Source organism: Mustela lutreola, chromosome 7 (genome assembly GCF_030435805.1).
Source record: "Mustela lutreola isolate mMusLut2 chromosome 7, mMusLut2.pri, whole genome shotgun sequence".
NCBI classification, from domain to species: Eukaryota; Metazoa; Chordata; class Mammalia; order Carnivora; family Mustelidae; genus Mustela; species Mustela lutreola.
Genome location: NC_081296.1, coordinates 81,202,022 through 81,219,749, shown reverse-complemented (window position 1 = coordinate 81,219,749; position 17,728 = coordinate 81,202,022). Strand labels below are relative to the sequence as shown.

At 51.4% G+C, this 17,728-nt stretch overlaps 1 protein-coding gene across 3 annotated transcripts; it reads left to right on the top strand.

The window, feature by feature from the left end:
* Nucleotides 1–50: 50 nt before the first annotated feature.
* DHRS1 (dehydrogenase/reductase 1) lies at nt 51–6,478 on the top strand. 3 transcript variants are annotated; one of them, XM_059181780.1, is made up of 9 exons: nt 51–267; nt 734–907; nt 2,203–2,346; nt 2,501–2,580; nt 3,949–4,081; nt 4,400–4,546; nt 5,068–5,137; nt 5,678–5,776; nt 5,943–6,478. In XM_059181780.1, exons 2-9 carry the CDS (start codon nt 758–760, stop codon nt 6,077–6,079), a joined length of 960 nt encoding a protein of 319 aa, XP_059037763.1. In that variant the 5' UTR covers nt 51–267; nt 734–757; the 3' UTR covers nt 6,080–6,478. The 3 variants fall into 3 exon arrangements, with proteins under 3 accessions (XP_059037763.1, XP_059037765.1, XP_059037764.1); XM_059181782.1 differs by having other exon boundaries at nt 54–267; nt 5,696–5,776; XM_059181781.1 differs by lacking the exon at nt 51–267 and adding an exon at nt 291–471.
* Nucleotides 6,479–17,728: the final 11,250 nt, after the last annotated feature.

The window sequence follows — 17,728 nt, the reverse complement described above, 5'->3', positions numbered from 1 at the left end:
CCCTTCCCCGGCGGCAGTGGGCGTGCTCCCAGGTCGCCCCTCCTCCGTTCGTCCAGCCCTGTCCCTCCTGAGAATCAGCCCAGACCCACCCTCTCCTCCACGCCCCCAGCTGATCCTCGACCGGAACGCAAACTGGCTCCCCAGCTTCATACTGTGACTCGGTTTCAGTCACCCCTTCCTACCTCCGCGGCTGGAACTGAAGTTCTCGAAGACCAAGGACTCTGCGAGCCAGACGGCGCCAAGACTCCAAGACCGCACCAGTAGCAGGTAAGGAGTGCGAGCTCCCACTACTTAGGACTCAGGGTCCCTGGGCTTCGCGCTTACCCCGGACCTGGAAGCCGCGCCTGCGTGCTAGGCCTGACAGGGCCAGGCCAGAGCCCAGAGCTCCTGATAGCCCAGCAGCCTGCGTGGACCCGCAGTGTGGGGCAGCTGCGCCAGAACCCCACTTTGTCAGCCGCTTTCAGAGTCCCGGTAGGTGTCTAGCCCTGGACAGTCCTACTCAGCCCCTGGGGTCATATAGTGCCTTGACGGCTCCTAGCCAGCGGCAAAGGCCAACTCGTTCACCTCCCAGAAAGGACTAAGTCTTGCCCTGTACCCTGCACTGTTATCCCGCTCTGAAACTTCTCTCTGCTCAAAGGATTCTAACCTTGCCTCTCCCTCCTACCACTATCAGGATCACCCTTGCTCATTCACAGTTTGCAGGCCTCCCTAGAGCAAGTCTTCGCTTCCACAGATTTCCCCCTTTTGCTTCTGAGTCATGGCAGCGCCTATGAAAGGCCAAGTGTGCGTGGTGACCGGTGCTTCCAGGGGTATTGGCCGTGGCATCGCCTTGCAACTCTGCCAAGCAGGTGCCACAGTTTACATCACTGGCCGCCATATGGACACCCTACGGGCCACTGCTGAGGAGGTGGGTGCTTCCCCTGGGACCACAGGAGCAGAAACCACTGAGGAAGCCCTTCCCATTAATCACTCTGTCCACTAATCCCTTACTGAAGCCATAATATTCCTCAACACAGTGTCAATATTTATTCAAATTAGAATAAATAAAGCTGATAAATAACTTCAGATCAGGTCAAAGTTTGCCACTGAGTTTTATGAAGAAACTTTCTGTTTAAGACCTTTAGGAATTGCAACTGAAGGGTTGTGGACCTGTGGTTTCCTTTATTTTAGGCAAGACTTTATTGAGCTGTGCACTTTCACTTGACTTTTCTACTGGATTTCGGTTAAGTAAATATTTGGTTTGCCAGACATTGCATGAAGCACTGAGGTTAACCAAGACTAGTGAGATGTCACTTCTACTTTTAAAAGATAGGGCCTTAGCAGGAAATCAGAGGTTCAGAATGCTCTGGGAGATTGGGCAAGCAGTTAGGAAGCAAAGAGGTAAGAGGGTGGGACCCAGAGCATGGATCAGGAGAATAGGATTGATCTTGAATAAGGTGTTTTTCTTCCTGTGAAGTTGGAGGATTGGGACACATTTATGGAAGGTAAGATAGAACGGAAGGTAGAAATAGTTCATAGCTGAGAGTTTTGGTTTTTCAGTTGCTAGGTGGGAGCACTGGTGAGGTGACTGTCAGAGAGCGGGGACTGAGTAGGGGTTGCAAGTGAGTGGTGAAGGGTGGGAGCTCAGAGCAGGAGAGATGGGAATGACTGAGAAGAAGGAAAAAGAGAAATACTCCGGGGCACCTGAGTGGCTCAGTGGGTTAAGCCTCTGCCTTTGGCTCAGGTAGTGATCCCAGGGTCCTGGGATTGAGCCCCACATTGGGCTCTCTGCTGAGCAGGGAACCTGCTTCCCGCCCCCTGCTTCTCTGCCTACTTGTGATCTCTCTCTGTCAAATAAATAAATAAATAAAATCTTTAAAAAGAGAGAGAGAAATACTCCTTTCTCAGGAGCAGCCCCCCTGCCTTATTTGTGCCTTGCCTTCCACTAGCAGAGTACAATGCCTTGCCGGTGGTAGGCCTCAGTAAATGTAGATTTTAAACCTGAAATCCCAGTACTTTGGGGTCTGTAGGAAAAGGACCTAGCATTCCTGAAGCTCCTCAAACAGACACCAGAGGGCGATATTGCTCATTGGCTTCCCTCAGTGCTGGCTTTGATTCCTCCTCTTGCCCTCTCTGTCCCCCAAGCTGGGAGTTGAAGAGAGTTGCCTCATGTCACACATTCATGTGCAACTATAAACTCATATCCCCTCTGTCCCTCACCAGGCACAATCTCGAGGGGGCCAGTGTGTTCCTGTGGTGTGTGATTCAAGCCAGGAGAGTGAAGTGCAAAGCTTGTTTGAGCAAGTCGATCGGGAACAGCAAGGGCGTCTGGATGTGCTGGTCAACAACGCCTATGCCGGAGTCCCAGTACTCTTTAAACTTAGATTCAAGCTCCACATTCCTAACCTCCCCCTCTGACCCTGGAATGCTCATTCCCACTCACCGTCCCTTTCATTATCCAGCCCCTCATGCTTTCCTGCCTTCAAATTGTCCAACTCACCACATCTCCTGTGCCTTCCAGGCACTTATGAAGAACATTAAGAAGCCATTCTGGGAAGCCCCTGCCTCCATCTGGGATGATATCAACAATGTTGGACTCAGGTGAGTGTTCCCTTTCTCCCACCACAAGGGCTGGGTATGCCTGGACCTCTTCCTATGTGCCCTCTCCTTGTCCTTCTGACCTCCCCATCTCTTCTCCTTGTCCCACTCATTTTATACCCCTGGAGAATTTCCATCCAGGTGGCTCTGTACCTGGGAACATTGAGTTTTACCTTGTTTCTGTCAGTAATTTCATCTGAACTTCTCTTGGCCTCTCTCCTGCCTTATTCTGCACATCCAAATGCATGGCCCAGAAGGGAGCCTCCTTTCCTCAGTCAGGCACACAACCTGTAGTTGATCTTGACAAAAATGCTTATAGGAAGAAGTTCTTTTGTTTTAGATCAAGAGACAGTCATTGAGAGTGAGTGCCTGCTGTTTTAGCCTCCATATCTTCACTCCAGATCCACAGGCAGGGACACTCCCACGTCAGAGTTACACATACTTCTGGCATGGGAGCGAGATGAAACACAGCAAGCAGAGTTCCCCTAGCGTGATACACCAGTTGTGTCTCTTTTTTTAGTATTGGAACGATGGTGCCCTTTTGGAAACTGCTCTCCGTGGGCGTGATCAGCCACCTGTGGGAGTAACTAAGAGATTATCTGAAAATCTGTGACTAAGGCATTTAGGAACACTCACAGCTACTAGTGGCAATCCCAGGGAAGCAGGATTAGAATCCAGTTGTGATTTCCAAGGTAGAAGAAAGATGATGAGGACAGGGAGGGGTGGTCAGCTAAGAGGCAAGAAAAGAAAACCCAAAGACTGGTACTGGCAATGCCCACATGCTTAGCCCTCCAAAGGGAAAGGCCCTCCACACTCTCTCTCATCTTTTTTGAGTCAGGGTTATGAGCCTATAAGGCAGAGAGGTCCAGACCTTGGCCCCTGAGCCCTGATGAATTTTCCAAAATAAAGGCCATTTGGTGAGCTTCTTGAAGCCCAGCAACATGTCTTCACCACCCCCACACACACATTCATGTACACATTGATCGTGCCTTTCCTCTGTATTATCTTACATTGGGCTTTCCTTTTGAAACTATAATTCTCTCTTTTTGTTTCCACTTGGAGGGACCTGTTTTCCATGCAAATGAAATGTTTTTCTGGTTACCAAGTATGTGTACACTGGGTTTTCCCTACATAGAAAAGTGGAAAACTAAGTTTTTTCTCTACACTCATCCATTGGTGGTTCATTTTACCAGTGTTCATCTCAGAAAGTGGCCCCTAGCCCCCGATTCCCCAGGTCCGTGGCTGCCCCATATGGCCTTCTGTCAGCTGTCATAGCCACTAGAGGGCAGAGGAAGCTGCCAGGGCTACTGCAGCCAGGCCAGGGGTGGACATCATTTATTCCTTCTCCTTCCTTGCCCCCCCCCCCCCTAGAGGCCACTACTTGTGCTCGGTGTACGGAGCGCGGCTCATGGTTCCAGCTGGCCGGGGGCTCATCGTGGTCATCTCCTCCCTTGGGGGGCTACAGTATCTCTTCAATGTCCCCTATGGCGTGGGCAAAGCTGCGGTGAGGATCCAATAGCACGGGGATTAGGGAAGCCTCAGACTGTGACGGTACCTCTAGCTCAGGAGCTACAAGTCCCAGTGGTCAGAGTAGTAAGGCCGACTGGCCCTCTCCTCCACCCCATGCCCCTCCATAGACAGCTCCTCTGCCCGGGCTCCTCCTACATGGCCAGAATAGGCAGCACACTGGGGAGGTAGACAGCTGAGACAGGGCTCTGGGAAGGGTAAGGGGGCTGGGCGTCCCCAGCAGAAGCAGGGAAGGCAGGGGAGGAAGGGGATGTAGCCCCATGCCCTGGCTCTTACCCTGCCTTCTGTCCTACAGTGCGACAGGCTGGCTACGGACTGTGCCCGGGAGCTGCGGCGCCATGGGGTCAGCTACGTGTCTCTGTGGCCAGGGTTGGTGCAGACAGAACTAGTGAAGGAGGCGGTGATGAAAAACAACGATACTGACGACCCCCTGTTGAAGGAGGTAGGCAAGGGGAGGGTGAGGGAGGCAGAGGAGGCAGAGGACTCAGCCTCTCCATCCCCAGTGATAAGACAGTAACACCAACAGCCAATCCCCTGGTGCCTACTGTGGCAGGAGCAGGGCTGAGCACTGGACACACGTTATGCCCTTTCATCCTGTAAGGGAGATACTATCTCCATTTTCCAGATGGCAAAACCAAAATGTTAGAAACTAGTTCAAGGTCATGCATATCATAAGTGGAAAGGCTTCGTGCCCTGAAGCCCATGCTCTTGACCCCTGCACTGAACTAGCCTAGGTGGTCCAGACATAGTTGGCATCCCAAGATGCTTCCACTTAGGAGAGGCAGTGGGTCCAGGCTTCACCTGGATGTAGGGAAGAGTTGCTCCAGCACCTTCCGGGATTCTGAGTCCTGCAGGTGCAGTGATGAGGGCCTGTGTCTCCTGGAATAGGAGCTGAAAGTGGGGAAGAAATGTGGGCAGTTCTCTTGGAGATTAGCCCTTTCCTTCTCTGCCCCTGTGTTTCAGCTCAGATCTAATTTCTCCTCCGCGGAGACCACCGAAATGATTGGCAAATGTGTGGTGGCTCTGGCAACAGGTGAAGAGGTTGGGGCAGGTGGTAACAAGGAGGGGGCTGGAGATGGGACACTCATGAGGATGAGTCGGTTAAGTGCCTGCCTTCAGCTCTGGTTGTGATCCCAGGGTCCTGGGATTGAGCCAGCATCGGGCTCCCTGCTCAGGGGGAAACTGTTTCTCCCTCTCCTTCTGTGTGCTCTCTCTCTCTTTCTCTCTCTCTCAAATAAACCTAAAAAAAAGAAGAAGAAGAAAGGAAGGAAGGAAGGGAGGGAGGGCAGACCTGGAGAATCTGCAGGGAGCTGGTATCCAGTCCTGAGTCCTGGCTCAGGAGGTGGTAGAGGAACAGGCCCTTCTTTTCTCTGGCTTCTGGAGACCCAAAACAGCCCAGTCTGAGGTTTTGGGAACCTCAGGAACTGGCTTACAGGAAGTGTAGCCAGGAGCCAGAGGTCTAAGAAGCTTCCTAGGAACCGAAACAATTCTGGGCACCTTAGCCTGTTTCAGTGGTGCCCTGTCCCATTGGGCCCAAACCTTGTCACACTGCGTCACTTCCATGCCTCCTCAGCTGTATCTGTGCTCACAGACCCGAATATCCTGAGCCTGAGTGGGAAGGTGCTGCCATCTTGTGACCTTGCACAACGCTACAGCCTTCAGGATGTGGATGGTAAGAGCTCAGGCCTCCCATCCTCTGTTGCCTGCTCACTCCTCCTCCCACACTCTCTTCCAGTTCCTTCTTCCCTCACATCCCACTCAGGGTTTCAGCCAAGGCGGAGGTGTCTAAGGAGTGGGAAATGAGGATCTAACCCTCCTCCTCTTCCTGTGGTCCACAGGCCGCCCCGTACAAGACTATTTGTCTTTGAGGTCCGTCCTCTCCCATGGCTCCAGCCTGGGCTGGCTGGCCTCCTACTTGCCGGGCTTCCTCCGTATGCCTAAGTGGATTATGACCCTCTACGCTAGCAAGTTCTAAACCTCCTGGCCTGACGTCATAACTCTGCTCTCCCTCGGCTACGCGATAGGGCCTCTTGGTGTGACAAGGCAGCCCCTCCTGCCTACCTCATACCCTTGCTAGGGAGAGAAGGCCTCCTCTGTGTGTCTTGCGTGAATCCTGGGGACTTTATGGATCCTCCTTTATGCCTTAATTGTACCTGCTCCTACATATTACTTCTTGCCTTAGTATTGGAAAACACTCTGGGGATTAATAAGTCTCATTTCTTGGGGTGCCTGGATGGCTCATGGGTTAAGCCTCTGCCTTCGGCTCAGGTCATGATCTCAGGGTCCTGGAATCAAGCCCCACATAGGGCTCTCTGCCCAGCAGTCTCTCTCTGCCTGCCTCTCTGCCTACTTGTGATTGATCTCTCTCTCTCTCTCTGTCAAATAAATAAATAAAATCTTAAAAAAAAAAAAGTCTCATTTCTCTTTCAGCAAGTTTTGACTATTGATTGTGTGCTCAGCAAAGTGTTAAGAGCTTGAGAGAAAAACTCCAAGGTCCTTTGCCAGGACAAAGCCCCTTTCCTCCAGATGTGTTCCTGCTCTTTCCTGTAGAGCTGCCCATCTCAGGCCACAAGGCCTGTTTCCGCGCCTCCCTGGGGAACAGGGTCCCTTTGCAACCAGAAGCAGGCACATCCCTGTCTTGCAGTCCTTTCCCACCCCCACAGTCCACCATCTCCTCAGGGATGCCCGCTGCCTTCTAGCTGGGTCTGATCTCAGGGCGCCAAGGGCAGATTCCTTGGTTTTATGATTTCCTGGCATTTGGGGGGAAAGTACTGTCCATATCGTAGCGAGAGGCGAAGGAAGAGCTGCAGACACTTTCCTCTCGGGACAATACTACCCGAATTGCTTCCCGAGGAATTGGCAGCAAGAGGCCTGTAGCGCTGCCTGGCCTGCTCTGAGAGCTGTCCCAGCCTGAGGCAAGGCCACCTGGGGTGTGTGGCCAAGGGGAGCCCAGGGCCACTGTGAGGGAGCCTGCCTAGCAACAGCCTAGATGGCCATCAACGTAATGGGACAGCCACTGTCCATCAGAGGCACAAAGACCATGTCTCCTCTTTGCAAAAGGCAGAGTGAGAGCTAAGGCTTCTCAAAGCTGCCATAGCCTGAGCAGAAACTGGGCTTCCTGTGGCTTCTGGGGACAGCACTGCTTACCCACCGCTTTTCGTGCCAGCAATGTGCGCGAGGGCAGCTCCCTGTCCCATGAGCACTGACTGTGCTCTTCTACCTCTGCAGTCCATGGTGACTTCAACATCTGAGGCTTGACTTTAGCCTCAGCGATGGTATGCATGCCACAAAAACCAAGAAAAGCTACTAATCAGGACTTCTATTTATTTATTTATTTAGAGCGGGCTTAGCATGTGATTAGAGCCATATACCTAAATCCACCTTTTGGCCAAGCTCCCCATGTAGATCGCAGTGATCAGATGTCCTCAGCACTGTCTCGCCCCATCTCACTCACCCCCTCTCAGTTCCTGTTATTTCCTAAGGTTGGTGAGGGGCAGAAGCATTGCCTATATGCTACAATACCAATAAGGACCTCTTGACCTGCAGCCTTCCACAGCCGTCATTAGAACAAATCCTTGCGTGATGGCTTTGCTGCCTAAAGGCCACAAGGAAGATTTGGAAGAATGTGGGTTTCAGATTCATGCAAATCTATATAAAAATTTTGGCTCAAACACTTTGAGAATGAAATGAAGTAACATGTATAAAACCCCAGGCGATATGCAGCCTTCAAAGCTGTCAGTTCCTTCTCCTGACAAATATTTAAGAATATGCCCTGTACCAGTCACCATTCTCGGCTTTTGGAACACAAAGCACAAGACAAACCAGGCCCTGGCCCACAGAGGGTTTCCACTTCAGCCCTGGAAGAACTTGGAAGCCATCTTGACTTTCCGCTGATGAGGAAGGGTGTGAACTGAGGCCCCCAGGGTCTACAGGACATGGAGAGAGACCTCAGTACTGGTATCCCAAGAAACCAGAGGGGCAATGTTCTTCCCAGCACCCCACGTTGCTTCCCTCAAACAAGTGTCAGTCACTCTTCAGAACAAGCAATAGAGTAACAGCTCAGAGGGAATGAAACATGGACAGTGGGTTTTGATTGGAAGTGGAAGAGAATCAAGATCTGAGAAGCCCAATAGCAGAGTCACAGGACTTTGGTCCAGGGGATCGATTCCAAAATTCATCCCCAAAAAATGTTTGTTTATTCCTACACACAGCACCATGTCAGGCCCGAGGAAGACTAGTTACACTTGTGAGATGGGTGCCATAGCTAAGTTTACACAGAGTACTCTGAGAATACAGGTGGGAGCAACTAGCTTCATTAGAGAACTGGTCAAAGACTTAAAAAATAGAGAGAGAGGAAGAGTGGGAAGGTTTAATTATTTCTAATTAAGAAAATAAAGGGCAGGGGTACCTGGGTGGCTCAGTGGGTTAGGCCTCTACTTTCGGCTCAGGTCATGATCCCAGGGTCCTGGGATCGAGCCCTGTGGTGGGTTCTCTGCTCAGCGGGGAGCCTGCTTCCCCCCCCCCCCCCACCTCTCTCTGCCTGCCTCTCTGCTTGTTTGTGATCTCTTACTCTCTGTCAAATAAATAAATAAAATCTTAAAAAAATAATAAAAGGCACATCCTGAGGCACAAAATGGGTCCTTTTCCCTCCTAGTTTTCCTCATTACCAAGTTAAGCACAAACAGCTTCCAGTTCCTCTGGTCTTCCGGCACACAAGCCCAGGCAGGCCCTGGACCCCTTGACCTTGCTGCAAGCAAGCCGGCCCTCTTCTAAGCTCCCTGAGGCACCTCAGCACAGAGGGCTGTGGCATTCACCCTGAGAAGGTCCAGCCTGTGCCTGTCCTTCGCTCCTGCTCGGGGCCGGTTCTGTCTCTGCAGCTCAGCGTAAGCTCAGCATGGGCCAGGTTGGCCTGGTCAAACGGGAAGCCCCAGGGCTCTGTGAATGGTCCCCGGGCAGGGACACCCATGGTTGAGTTTGGGGTGGGGTGGCCGGCCGAGGCGTGTGTCAGGGAGGGATCAGGACAGACCAAGATGAGCAAGGGTGCCCCTGGATGCCTGGAGGTAGAAACTGAGATGGAGATGAGGTTTTGCGGGGAAAGGCAGGGATGAGAATGCTGTGACACACCCAGGAAAGTGAAACCCAAAAGGAGCAAGAGTTGTATGCAACCCGGGAGGCAGCCTGACCCCTCCTGCTTCTTTGAGTCCCCACCCTGGGTCTCCTCATGGTTGTCTAATTGTCTCATGATGATAACTGAAAGCACGTCGAGAGCCAGACGTTTGTTTCCCGAGGCCTTTCTTCACCCGTCCACCTTTCTCTGCCCAGGGCTGGGCACGGAGGAAGCTGCCACCAATGTCAGCTGACTGGGAGACAGAAGGGCAGGGGGAATATTCAGCACTGGGGCCAGGAAAAGGGCATGGGAGGATGGGCTGTGAGGCCAGGAGAAACAGTGGAAGGATGAGGGGCCTGAAAGGGCACAGGCAGAGGGGTCCAGAAAGAGGGGCTTTGTGGAGAGGTGGACCAGCAGAGGTGATGAAGACCAGGGGACAGATGGGATGGGGGGAGGCGATAGCAAAGTGACTTCGGAGGTCACTATGGGGACTGTGCCCAGGGATGGGGAGATCAAGTTGCAGGAGGGGCCTCCGAAAAGATCTCAGAGGAAGTCAAGACCTCTGAGGACTGTGGATGGGTAGGAACCAGAATGAGAAAGGAAAAAAGATAGGCCGGGGCTTAACCACCTCATCTTGATTTGCTCACTGGGCTTGGGCTCATGTGGGGCCCTAATGTGGGCTTTTCTTTACCTTTGCCTGGATCTCCCCACTCACAACACCCAAAGGGGACTTCAGGAACTTATAGGAACTCCTCCTCGGTGACCTGTCCTGAAATTTAGAATCTACACACTTCGGTCCAGTTCTTGCTCTTCTCGGTCTGTCCTGATCCCTCCCTGACACACGCCTTGGCCGGCCACCCCACCCCACACTCAACCATGGGTGCCCCTGCCCGGGGAACATTCACAGAGCCCTGGGGCTTCCCGTTTGACCAGGCCAACCTGGCCCATGCTGAGCTCACGCTGAGCTGCAGAGATAGAACCGGCTCCGAGCAGGAGCGAAGGACAGGCACAGGCTGGACCTTCTCAGGGTGAATGCCACAGCCCTCTGTGCTGAGGTGCCTCAGGGAGCTTAGAAGAGGGCTGGCTTGCTTGCAGCAAGTTCAAGGGGTCCGAGGCCTGCCTGGGCTTGTGTGCCGGAAGACCAGAGGAACTGGAAGCTGCTTGTGCTTAACTCGGTAATAAGAGAAGCTAGGAGGGGAAAGAACCCCTTTCTAGGCCCTTGGAAATAGAGGAGCCTGTGAGATATGCTAGGAAAGAGGCAGAGGAAGGATAAAGGGTCAGCTTGGTGTAATCTCTGTTAGCAGATACAGACACATATGCACCTGTTCTCCAGCAAGCAGATCTTGGCTCCCCACTCCTTGCAGAGGTGGTTCCAGAAGAAATAAACAAAGTCTGAACTCCACAAACAGACAATGCCTGGCATCCCCAGAGGGGCTCGTACAGGAGGGAACAAAGGTGACTCGGCGTTGGACTTCGACCATCACTTGAACACAGCTGAGCCAGCCAGAGACTTGTATTATGGTAAAAGCTGAGGGAATTAGCATCTATCGAGCACCTGCAATGACCTGAGCAGTCCTCCGAGGTCTTACTTAATCTTTTCACATCAGCCACATGAGGTAAGTACTCTCTTACAGCTCTGAAAACTGAGGCTCAGAAAAGTTGAAGTCCTTGTCCAAGCTGCAAGTCTTTACAATAAGAGTCTAGCTTCAACTGTAAGGGCCTACTTAGCCAGAGCAAGCCATTTTGTTGTTTATGCAGTAAACTTAGATTGAACCTGCCCCTTCCCCCCAAGAGGAAAACGCTTAGAAACAGAACTGGAGAAATACGGCCAAATAGCCCCAATAACGGAGCACAGATACCAGGACATGTCAGGCTGGGCAAAAATAACGGAGCCCAGATACAAGGATGTGTCCGGCCAGGTGGAAACGTCCAATCAGTGAAAGCACACGTATTACCTCCCTACCCGCCAAGGATGTGTTCGGCCAGGTGGAGATGTCCAATCAAAGCGTACGTATTACCTGCCAGGGAGTGTGAGCCCCCGCCTTTTGGGTGCCAGACAAAGGCGCCAATTCTAGCCAAGGTCATAGGCTGAATTAGATGACTATCATGGGGTAGAATGTAATTCAATTGGCCACCTGTGTGTGGCCAGACTCAACCACATGGCCTTTACTCTATAAAAGTTAGTCTGTGAGGCTGGGAGGGGTCGCCTCCTTGCAAGAGATGGCCCTGGCCGGTCAGTTTGATTCTCGATGCTTGGCGAGAAATAAATCCCTGCTTAACTTTCGCTTTGTATCAGTCTCATCCTTTTGTCTACGGACCCTTTCACAACGTGTGACTCCAGAGCATGGGTTCTTTGAAAGCACCCTCCTGCCTCTGCTGCTTGGTTTTGGAGGAAAAGGGTTGTTTGGTTTTGGTTTGGAAGGATCTTGGGGTTGGCAATTGGGCAGGATGGCGAAAAGTGTTCCCAAGGTCATTCAACCCAAGGGTGCCCTGACCAAATTCAGACTTGCTCTTCCCTCAAATTGACCACACTCCCTTCTGTGGCTTTGCTCCAGCTATTCTGTTTCCTGAGTGCCACCCCCTCCCAACCCCAGTCCCATTTCTACTTGCCAGAATTGTTCTCACAAGACCCATCTCAATGTCCTAGAAGCTTTTGCCTCCTTCCATTGCTCCTGTATCCTTTCTGGGGAACCTCTGACATTCGCTTGGCTCTTGACTAGTATGGGAGCCATAGATGTCCTCCTCACCTTATCCCTTTGTTAAGGTTGACAAGCCCCCCAGGTCAGAGGTTAGGCCTTGGACCTTCCCCCTTACACACACAAGCGAGCGCACGCACACACACACACACTCCCCACATTCACAGAAACTTTAAATCCTGCAGACAGAAGAGCACAGTGCCTGGAGTATCCATACTACCCAGAGCGTGGCTGGGCTCCCAAGCCCAATGGGAGCTCCTGGAAAGGGTCCCACTTTCCTACCGGAGTCCGACGGGCTGGGTCAGCTTATGTGCCCAGGTCTGTGTTATGTCCGAGTTTTTGCGTCCGAGAGACCACCAAGGAGCCAAGCACCAATGCAATCACACGAGGGTTTATTTGACAAGCTTAAGCCTGGGCCCAAGTATACCCGACACAGTGAGGTGGGGACTTGGACCCTGAGCCAGATTACAGTCAGAGTTTTTAAAAGCAGAGTAGGGGTGGACTCGGCGGTGGGTGAGGACAAAGTGGGTGTTCAGAAGGGCTATCAGGGTAAAGAAGACTGTCAGGATTTTGAAGGCCATTTTTCCCTTTAATGAGGCACTAGCATGAAGACAATTGGTAGTTTCCTGGTGGAATGTCACATTCTTGCTATCAAGCGTCCTTGTTAGTGAGATTTGGGTTTAGAAGAAATTCAATTTTATTTACTTTTCCTTCTACCTCAGCCTCCTTCAGTTTTATTTATGGAGGGGAGGGTGACATTAGGGCTTAAGGAACTGAGTTGTCTCTGGAAATTGGGCTAGACTTGAGGTGGGTACAGCCTTGTTTTTCTTGGCCTCCACAGTCTGACCCTCCCCAGACTGCCACTTTCAGCTATTCCTCAGTCCTTAGTCTCAGTCCGTCTCACCACATACATCTCAGCCTCCATGACGCTTCCTCAGGGGCTTGGGCCCAGGAGAAGACTGACCAGTAAGGCTGCCAGCTGGGTGACCCCTCCCCCCCACCTCTGCAAGGGGGCAGGGGGTTAGGCTAGCCAACCCAAGGCAGGTTCCCTGAACCTCAATGCCAGGCCCTCCCTGCCCCACCTTTCTCCTCTGAGCTCAAACCTGAGTCATGAATGGAGGCACAGGGGGACCAGCACACAGTTCCGTTCCTGTCAGCACTTCCGGTGTACTCCTTCCTTACTCGGAATTTTGAGTTTCCACAGCACTCCCTGTCCATTTCCTCCCCCAGCACTCAGCCCTGCCCATGAGGCCTGGAGTGCAGCCACCCCTGACCACCCCTCCCTACCTTGCTCCAAGCTCCCTGCCCTGGGATCTGAGAGTCTTGGCTCCCCTCCTAATCCCGGCCCCAGCCCAGTGGGGGTGCAGTGCGCATGCTCTGACCTTAACTGCTCACCATTCATTCCCTCACTCATCCATTCTTCCCCAGGACTCTTACCACCCCTGCCAGCTCCGTGTCAGTCTTTTCTTTAATTTTTCTTGGGGCACTTATGACTGGCTAAAATCACCTTTTGTATGTATTTGTTTCTACAGGGTGTGTCTCCCCGACTCAAGTATATGCTCAATGACAGTAGGGGCTGTTCTGGGGCTCACTGATTGTTGCCTGATGACTGGCTAAATTGTGTAAATGTTTGTTGAGCAACTACTGTGGCTCAGTGGTGAGGCTAGGTGAGGGGCTGAGGGAACTGAGGTGGTCAAATGAACCTCCTTGGGTAGTTCACAGTGAGAGTGGAAATGGGGATGCTGTACCCCACAGAATGGGCTAGAATGCAGGCCCCATAGGCCCCACTACTGGAGCAGCACAGAGGAGGTGTGGAGCCAGCCTCCAGTCGACAGCCCCAGCTCTAAGCTCACTACCCTGGGAAATCTCCCCCTTCCCCCAGAGGGCAGCTCCTCCCCCACCCATAGGACACACCCAGCATGGCAGGATACCCCTCTCTGTAAGGGCATGACCATAACCTTACACTTGCGTGTACAGTTATTTGGCTGCCTCTTTACACTATTTCCCTCATCCAGAAAGTTCTATTGGACAAGCCTACTCTAGGCCAGAAGCTCCATGAGGGCAGGGGCTGTATCTGTGTTTTCCTCACTACAATGGCTCCCATGCCTGTCACTGTGTCCAGCACAGAGGACACCTAGTTGCTATCTGTTGAATGAATGAAGGGGACAGGGAAGGGGTCAGGGCTGGGTCTACCCGCAAAGAAGTAGTGCCTCCTTTCCGGGACTAGTTGTTTGTCCCCCATATTCATCTACCAACCAGAGCATCTACCCCTTTCTGCTCCAGACACCCACATTCTCACCTTGTTCCAAGGCTTCTGTTTTTCACAGGGGCACAGAGCCTGAGGGTACTGCCTCCTGGCACTACTCACATTTCATATGCCCTGAACCCAAAGCACCCCTGGAGTTGTTCAGGGGTGTTTGCCACTCAGGCTCTGCCAGGCAGTGAGCTTCTTGGCCACATTCCCACCTCTACCAGTGCTCTTGATGTGGGCAGGCTGGGTCCAAAGACCTAGAGGGGGTGCCACAGGACCAGCCAAGAGGATCCTTGGCTTCACATAGGATAGAATTCAAACTCAAGCCAGGAGGAGGTGAGAGCAGAGTTTACTGAATAACATAAGTGCTAGAGTGTAGGAGACAGAGGGTCGGGGACACTCAGAAAAGGAGTGAGTTTCTCCATTGCTGGCGGCTAGGGGGTTTATTCTGGAAAGGGGTCCAGCACACATATTCCTACAGGCATCTGGACTAGGGTCCCATCCAAGCCAGGTGTCAGTGTTATTCCGTAAATCACTGAAGTTAAGGGGTATGGACACCGATGCCGGCCACAATTTGTTCAAAGCGAACGTCCTGGAACATGCTCAGGATCTCTAGATGTTATCAGGTGTATGGGGGCCTGGGATGAAACGCAGAGAATGATTCACTTTCTTGCCTTCCTCTTAGAGCGGGAGCAAAGGAGGACTTCTTATACTTAGACGCAAGGGAAAATACAGAGCATGTGTGAATGAGGCCTACCAGAGAAACAGCAGAAGTGGAGCCTTTCTAAGCTGGAGTCCCTTCAGCTTCTGTACCTTACTCTGAGCAATTGTAAGGCAATGCTGTCAAGATCACCACTCGCTCCGTGCAGTGCCTGGTCCCATAACAGAGGCTCCACTTCTGGCTCAGGGAGTTTTTCCAGTTTCTCAGTCCCATTTCCTGGATGCTCTTCCTGCATCTCTTCCCCCAGAAATGCTGGCATGAGTCAGCACCCACTGTGCCCTGGGTGAAATACCATGCACTGTTGTGGGAACTTTCCCTTTGGGGTCCTCCTGTCTTTTGAATCTGTCCTCCCCATATCATCATCGAGCCCGTTCCTTCCTTTTCCCTAGTCAGGAAGTGTGCTGTGGGCATATGGTGGCATCACGGCCATCGAGGGATTTTCCCAGCCTGGCAGAAGAAACTGGGGAGCAGGGAGAAGAGAAAAAAATCCAAGAACTCAGACCAAACACCCAAGGAATTCCAGGAGCTGGGGGAATGGGTGATATAGAGGATCTTCTTGGACTTTGAGTCATTCTGATCCCCTGGTCCACCCAAGGATCAGAACCTTTCAGAACTCTGGGGTGGGTCCTTCAATGTCCTTGACCACATTGTCAAAAAGCAGTTAAACAACACATGCTTGATGACCTCCCATGATGGTAAGCTCACAACTCACTCATTCCATCTTTATTTTTTTTTTAAGATTTTATTTATTTATTTGAGAGAGAGATAGTGAGAGAGAACATGAGTGAGGAGAAGGTCAGAGGGAGAAGCAGACTTCCCATGGAGCTGGGAGCCTGATGTGGGACTCGATCCTGGGATTCCAGGATCATGACCTGAGCCGAAGGCAGTCGTCCAACCAACTGAGCCACCCAGGCGCCCCTCATTCCATCTTTAGACAGCTTTAATTATTAGAAAGTCTTACCTCATAGTGGGTCTATATCCACTCACTGGCCCCCCTCCTCACATTGCTCTCTACTCCCTGTATTTCTAGAAGACAATAGCCCCCTTCCCCATACTTGTGGCTGGGGAGTTTAAAGTAGGAGGATCAAAGCTGTATACTTTCAGTGTATATGTTGCTCTTCATTGACAAGTTTTACAGAAAGAAAAAGGAAACATTAGGAGTGTTTTTTTTCTTTAATATTTTATTTATTTATTCGACAGAGATTTATTTTTTATTAAAAAATAAATTTTATTTATTTATTCAGTTCCCTGCTGAACAGAGAGCTTGATGTGAGGCTTGATCCCAGGATCCTGGGATCATGACCTGAGCTGAAGGCAGAGGCTTAACCCATTGAGCCACCCAGGTGCCATGAAACATTAGGAGTTTTAAGAAAAGAAACACTAAACTATTATATATCACTAGATCTAGAACAAACTCCCTTTGACCTCAGTCTGGGTCAGTGCCCCTTCTCCATGGGCCCCTGCCCTGCTCCAGCTTGTTACATGCTGACATGTCTGTCTCACCCATGAGACTGTTCTGTCCAATACTAGCTACTAGCCCCATGTAGGTGTTCACACGTAAATAAATTAAAATTAGATTAGATTAGATTAATTGCGCTGGGCACATTTAAGGTGCTCAAAAGCCACACAAGGCCAGTGGTGAAGTGGATGGCACAGACATTGAACATTTCCACACTGCAGAAAGTTCTAGTCTAGCATAGCACTGCATTAAGTCTAGCTCCAGGAAGACAGAGACCAAGTCTTTCTGGTCCTGCACTGTATCCCTGGCACCCAGAACACTCTCAAACCCAGCTCTGGTACTAAACAAATATCAACATATTTCATATGCTGCCACACTCTGCACAAGGCCCAGCACTGGTGATGGGACCCATCTCCCCCTTACTCTCCCCACCTTCAGATCATGGCTTCTAGCCAAGTTTGACTGGGACTGTGACCCAGGGCTCATGGTCTCCTTGCTCCCTCCAAACCATCTCTGGTCCATGACTGGCTCAGGGTTCTTGGAACATTGTGAATGTGTGTGTGTGTGTGTGTGTGTGTGTGTGTGTGTGTTGGGGAGTGGTTGCAGAGAGATAACTGGCAGGGGAACGGGTGGTCAGCATGAAGGGAACAAGGGTTCCAGGCCTCAAGAAGCTCAAATTTGAGCCTCTAGCAATTGCTACTCCCACCTATGTGGTAGGCAGCCACCCAGACTTTGGTTCGAATTCTGGTTGTGTTTCCTCCCTGCTGTATGACCTTGGGAAGCCACTTAACTTCTGTGAAGCCACTATATGCATTGTTTCCTCATTTTAAATATGGATAAAAATAACAACTTGATATAGGTAGTAAGTACATTAAAGAAGATGTGTGAGGGCGCCTGGGTGGCTCAGTGGGTTAAAGCCTCTGCCTTTGGCTCAGGTCATGATCCCAGGGTCCTGGAATCGAGCCCCGCATCAGGCTCTCTGCTCCGCAGGGAGCCTGCTTCCTCGGCTCTCTCTGTCTGCCTCTCTGCCTACTTGTGATCTCTGTCTGTCAAATAAAAAAATAAAATATTTTTTAAAAAAAAGATGTGTGGGGTTCTGTTGGTACTCAATTATTGCTTGTTCCTTTGTCCACATAGAGGGCAGTAAGAGCTTTTCCTTAAACATCATTCAGATCACAGCCCTCAGACACCTGTGTGGTTCCCACTTCTCCCACACAGGAGACCAAATATAACTCCTGATAGCACCCTTTGCCTTAAAGCAAGACACTTGTCATTCATTCCATTGTTCTTACCTACAAAGTTACCTGGTATCTGCCAGCCAGCCAGGTCTGTTCTCTCCCCCACCTGCCAGCCAGCCAGGTCTGTTCTCTCCCCCACCTCCGTGTCCCAG

Bases quoted from the DNA above. Each gene is read 5' to 3' on its own strand.
- DHRS1 (XM_059181780.1), top strand. From the start codon at position 758: ATGGCAGCGCCTATGAAAGGCCAAGTGTGCGTGGTGACCGGTGCTTCC. The intron at 2,347-2,500 runs GTACTCTTTAAA...TGTGCCTTCCAG, and splicing joins ACGCCTATGCCGGAGTCCCA to GCACTTATGAAGAACATTAA. The intron at 4,547-5,067 runs GTAGGCAAGGGG...CCTGTGTTTCAG, and splicing joins ACGACCCCCTGTTGAAGGAG to CTCAGATCTAATTTCTCCTC.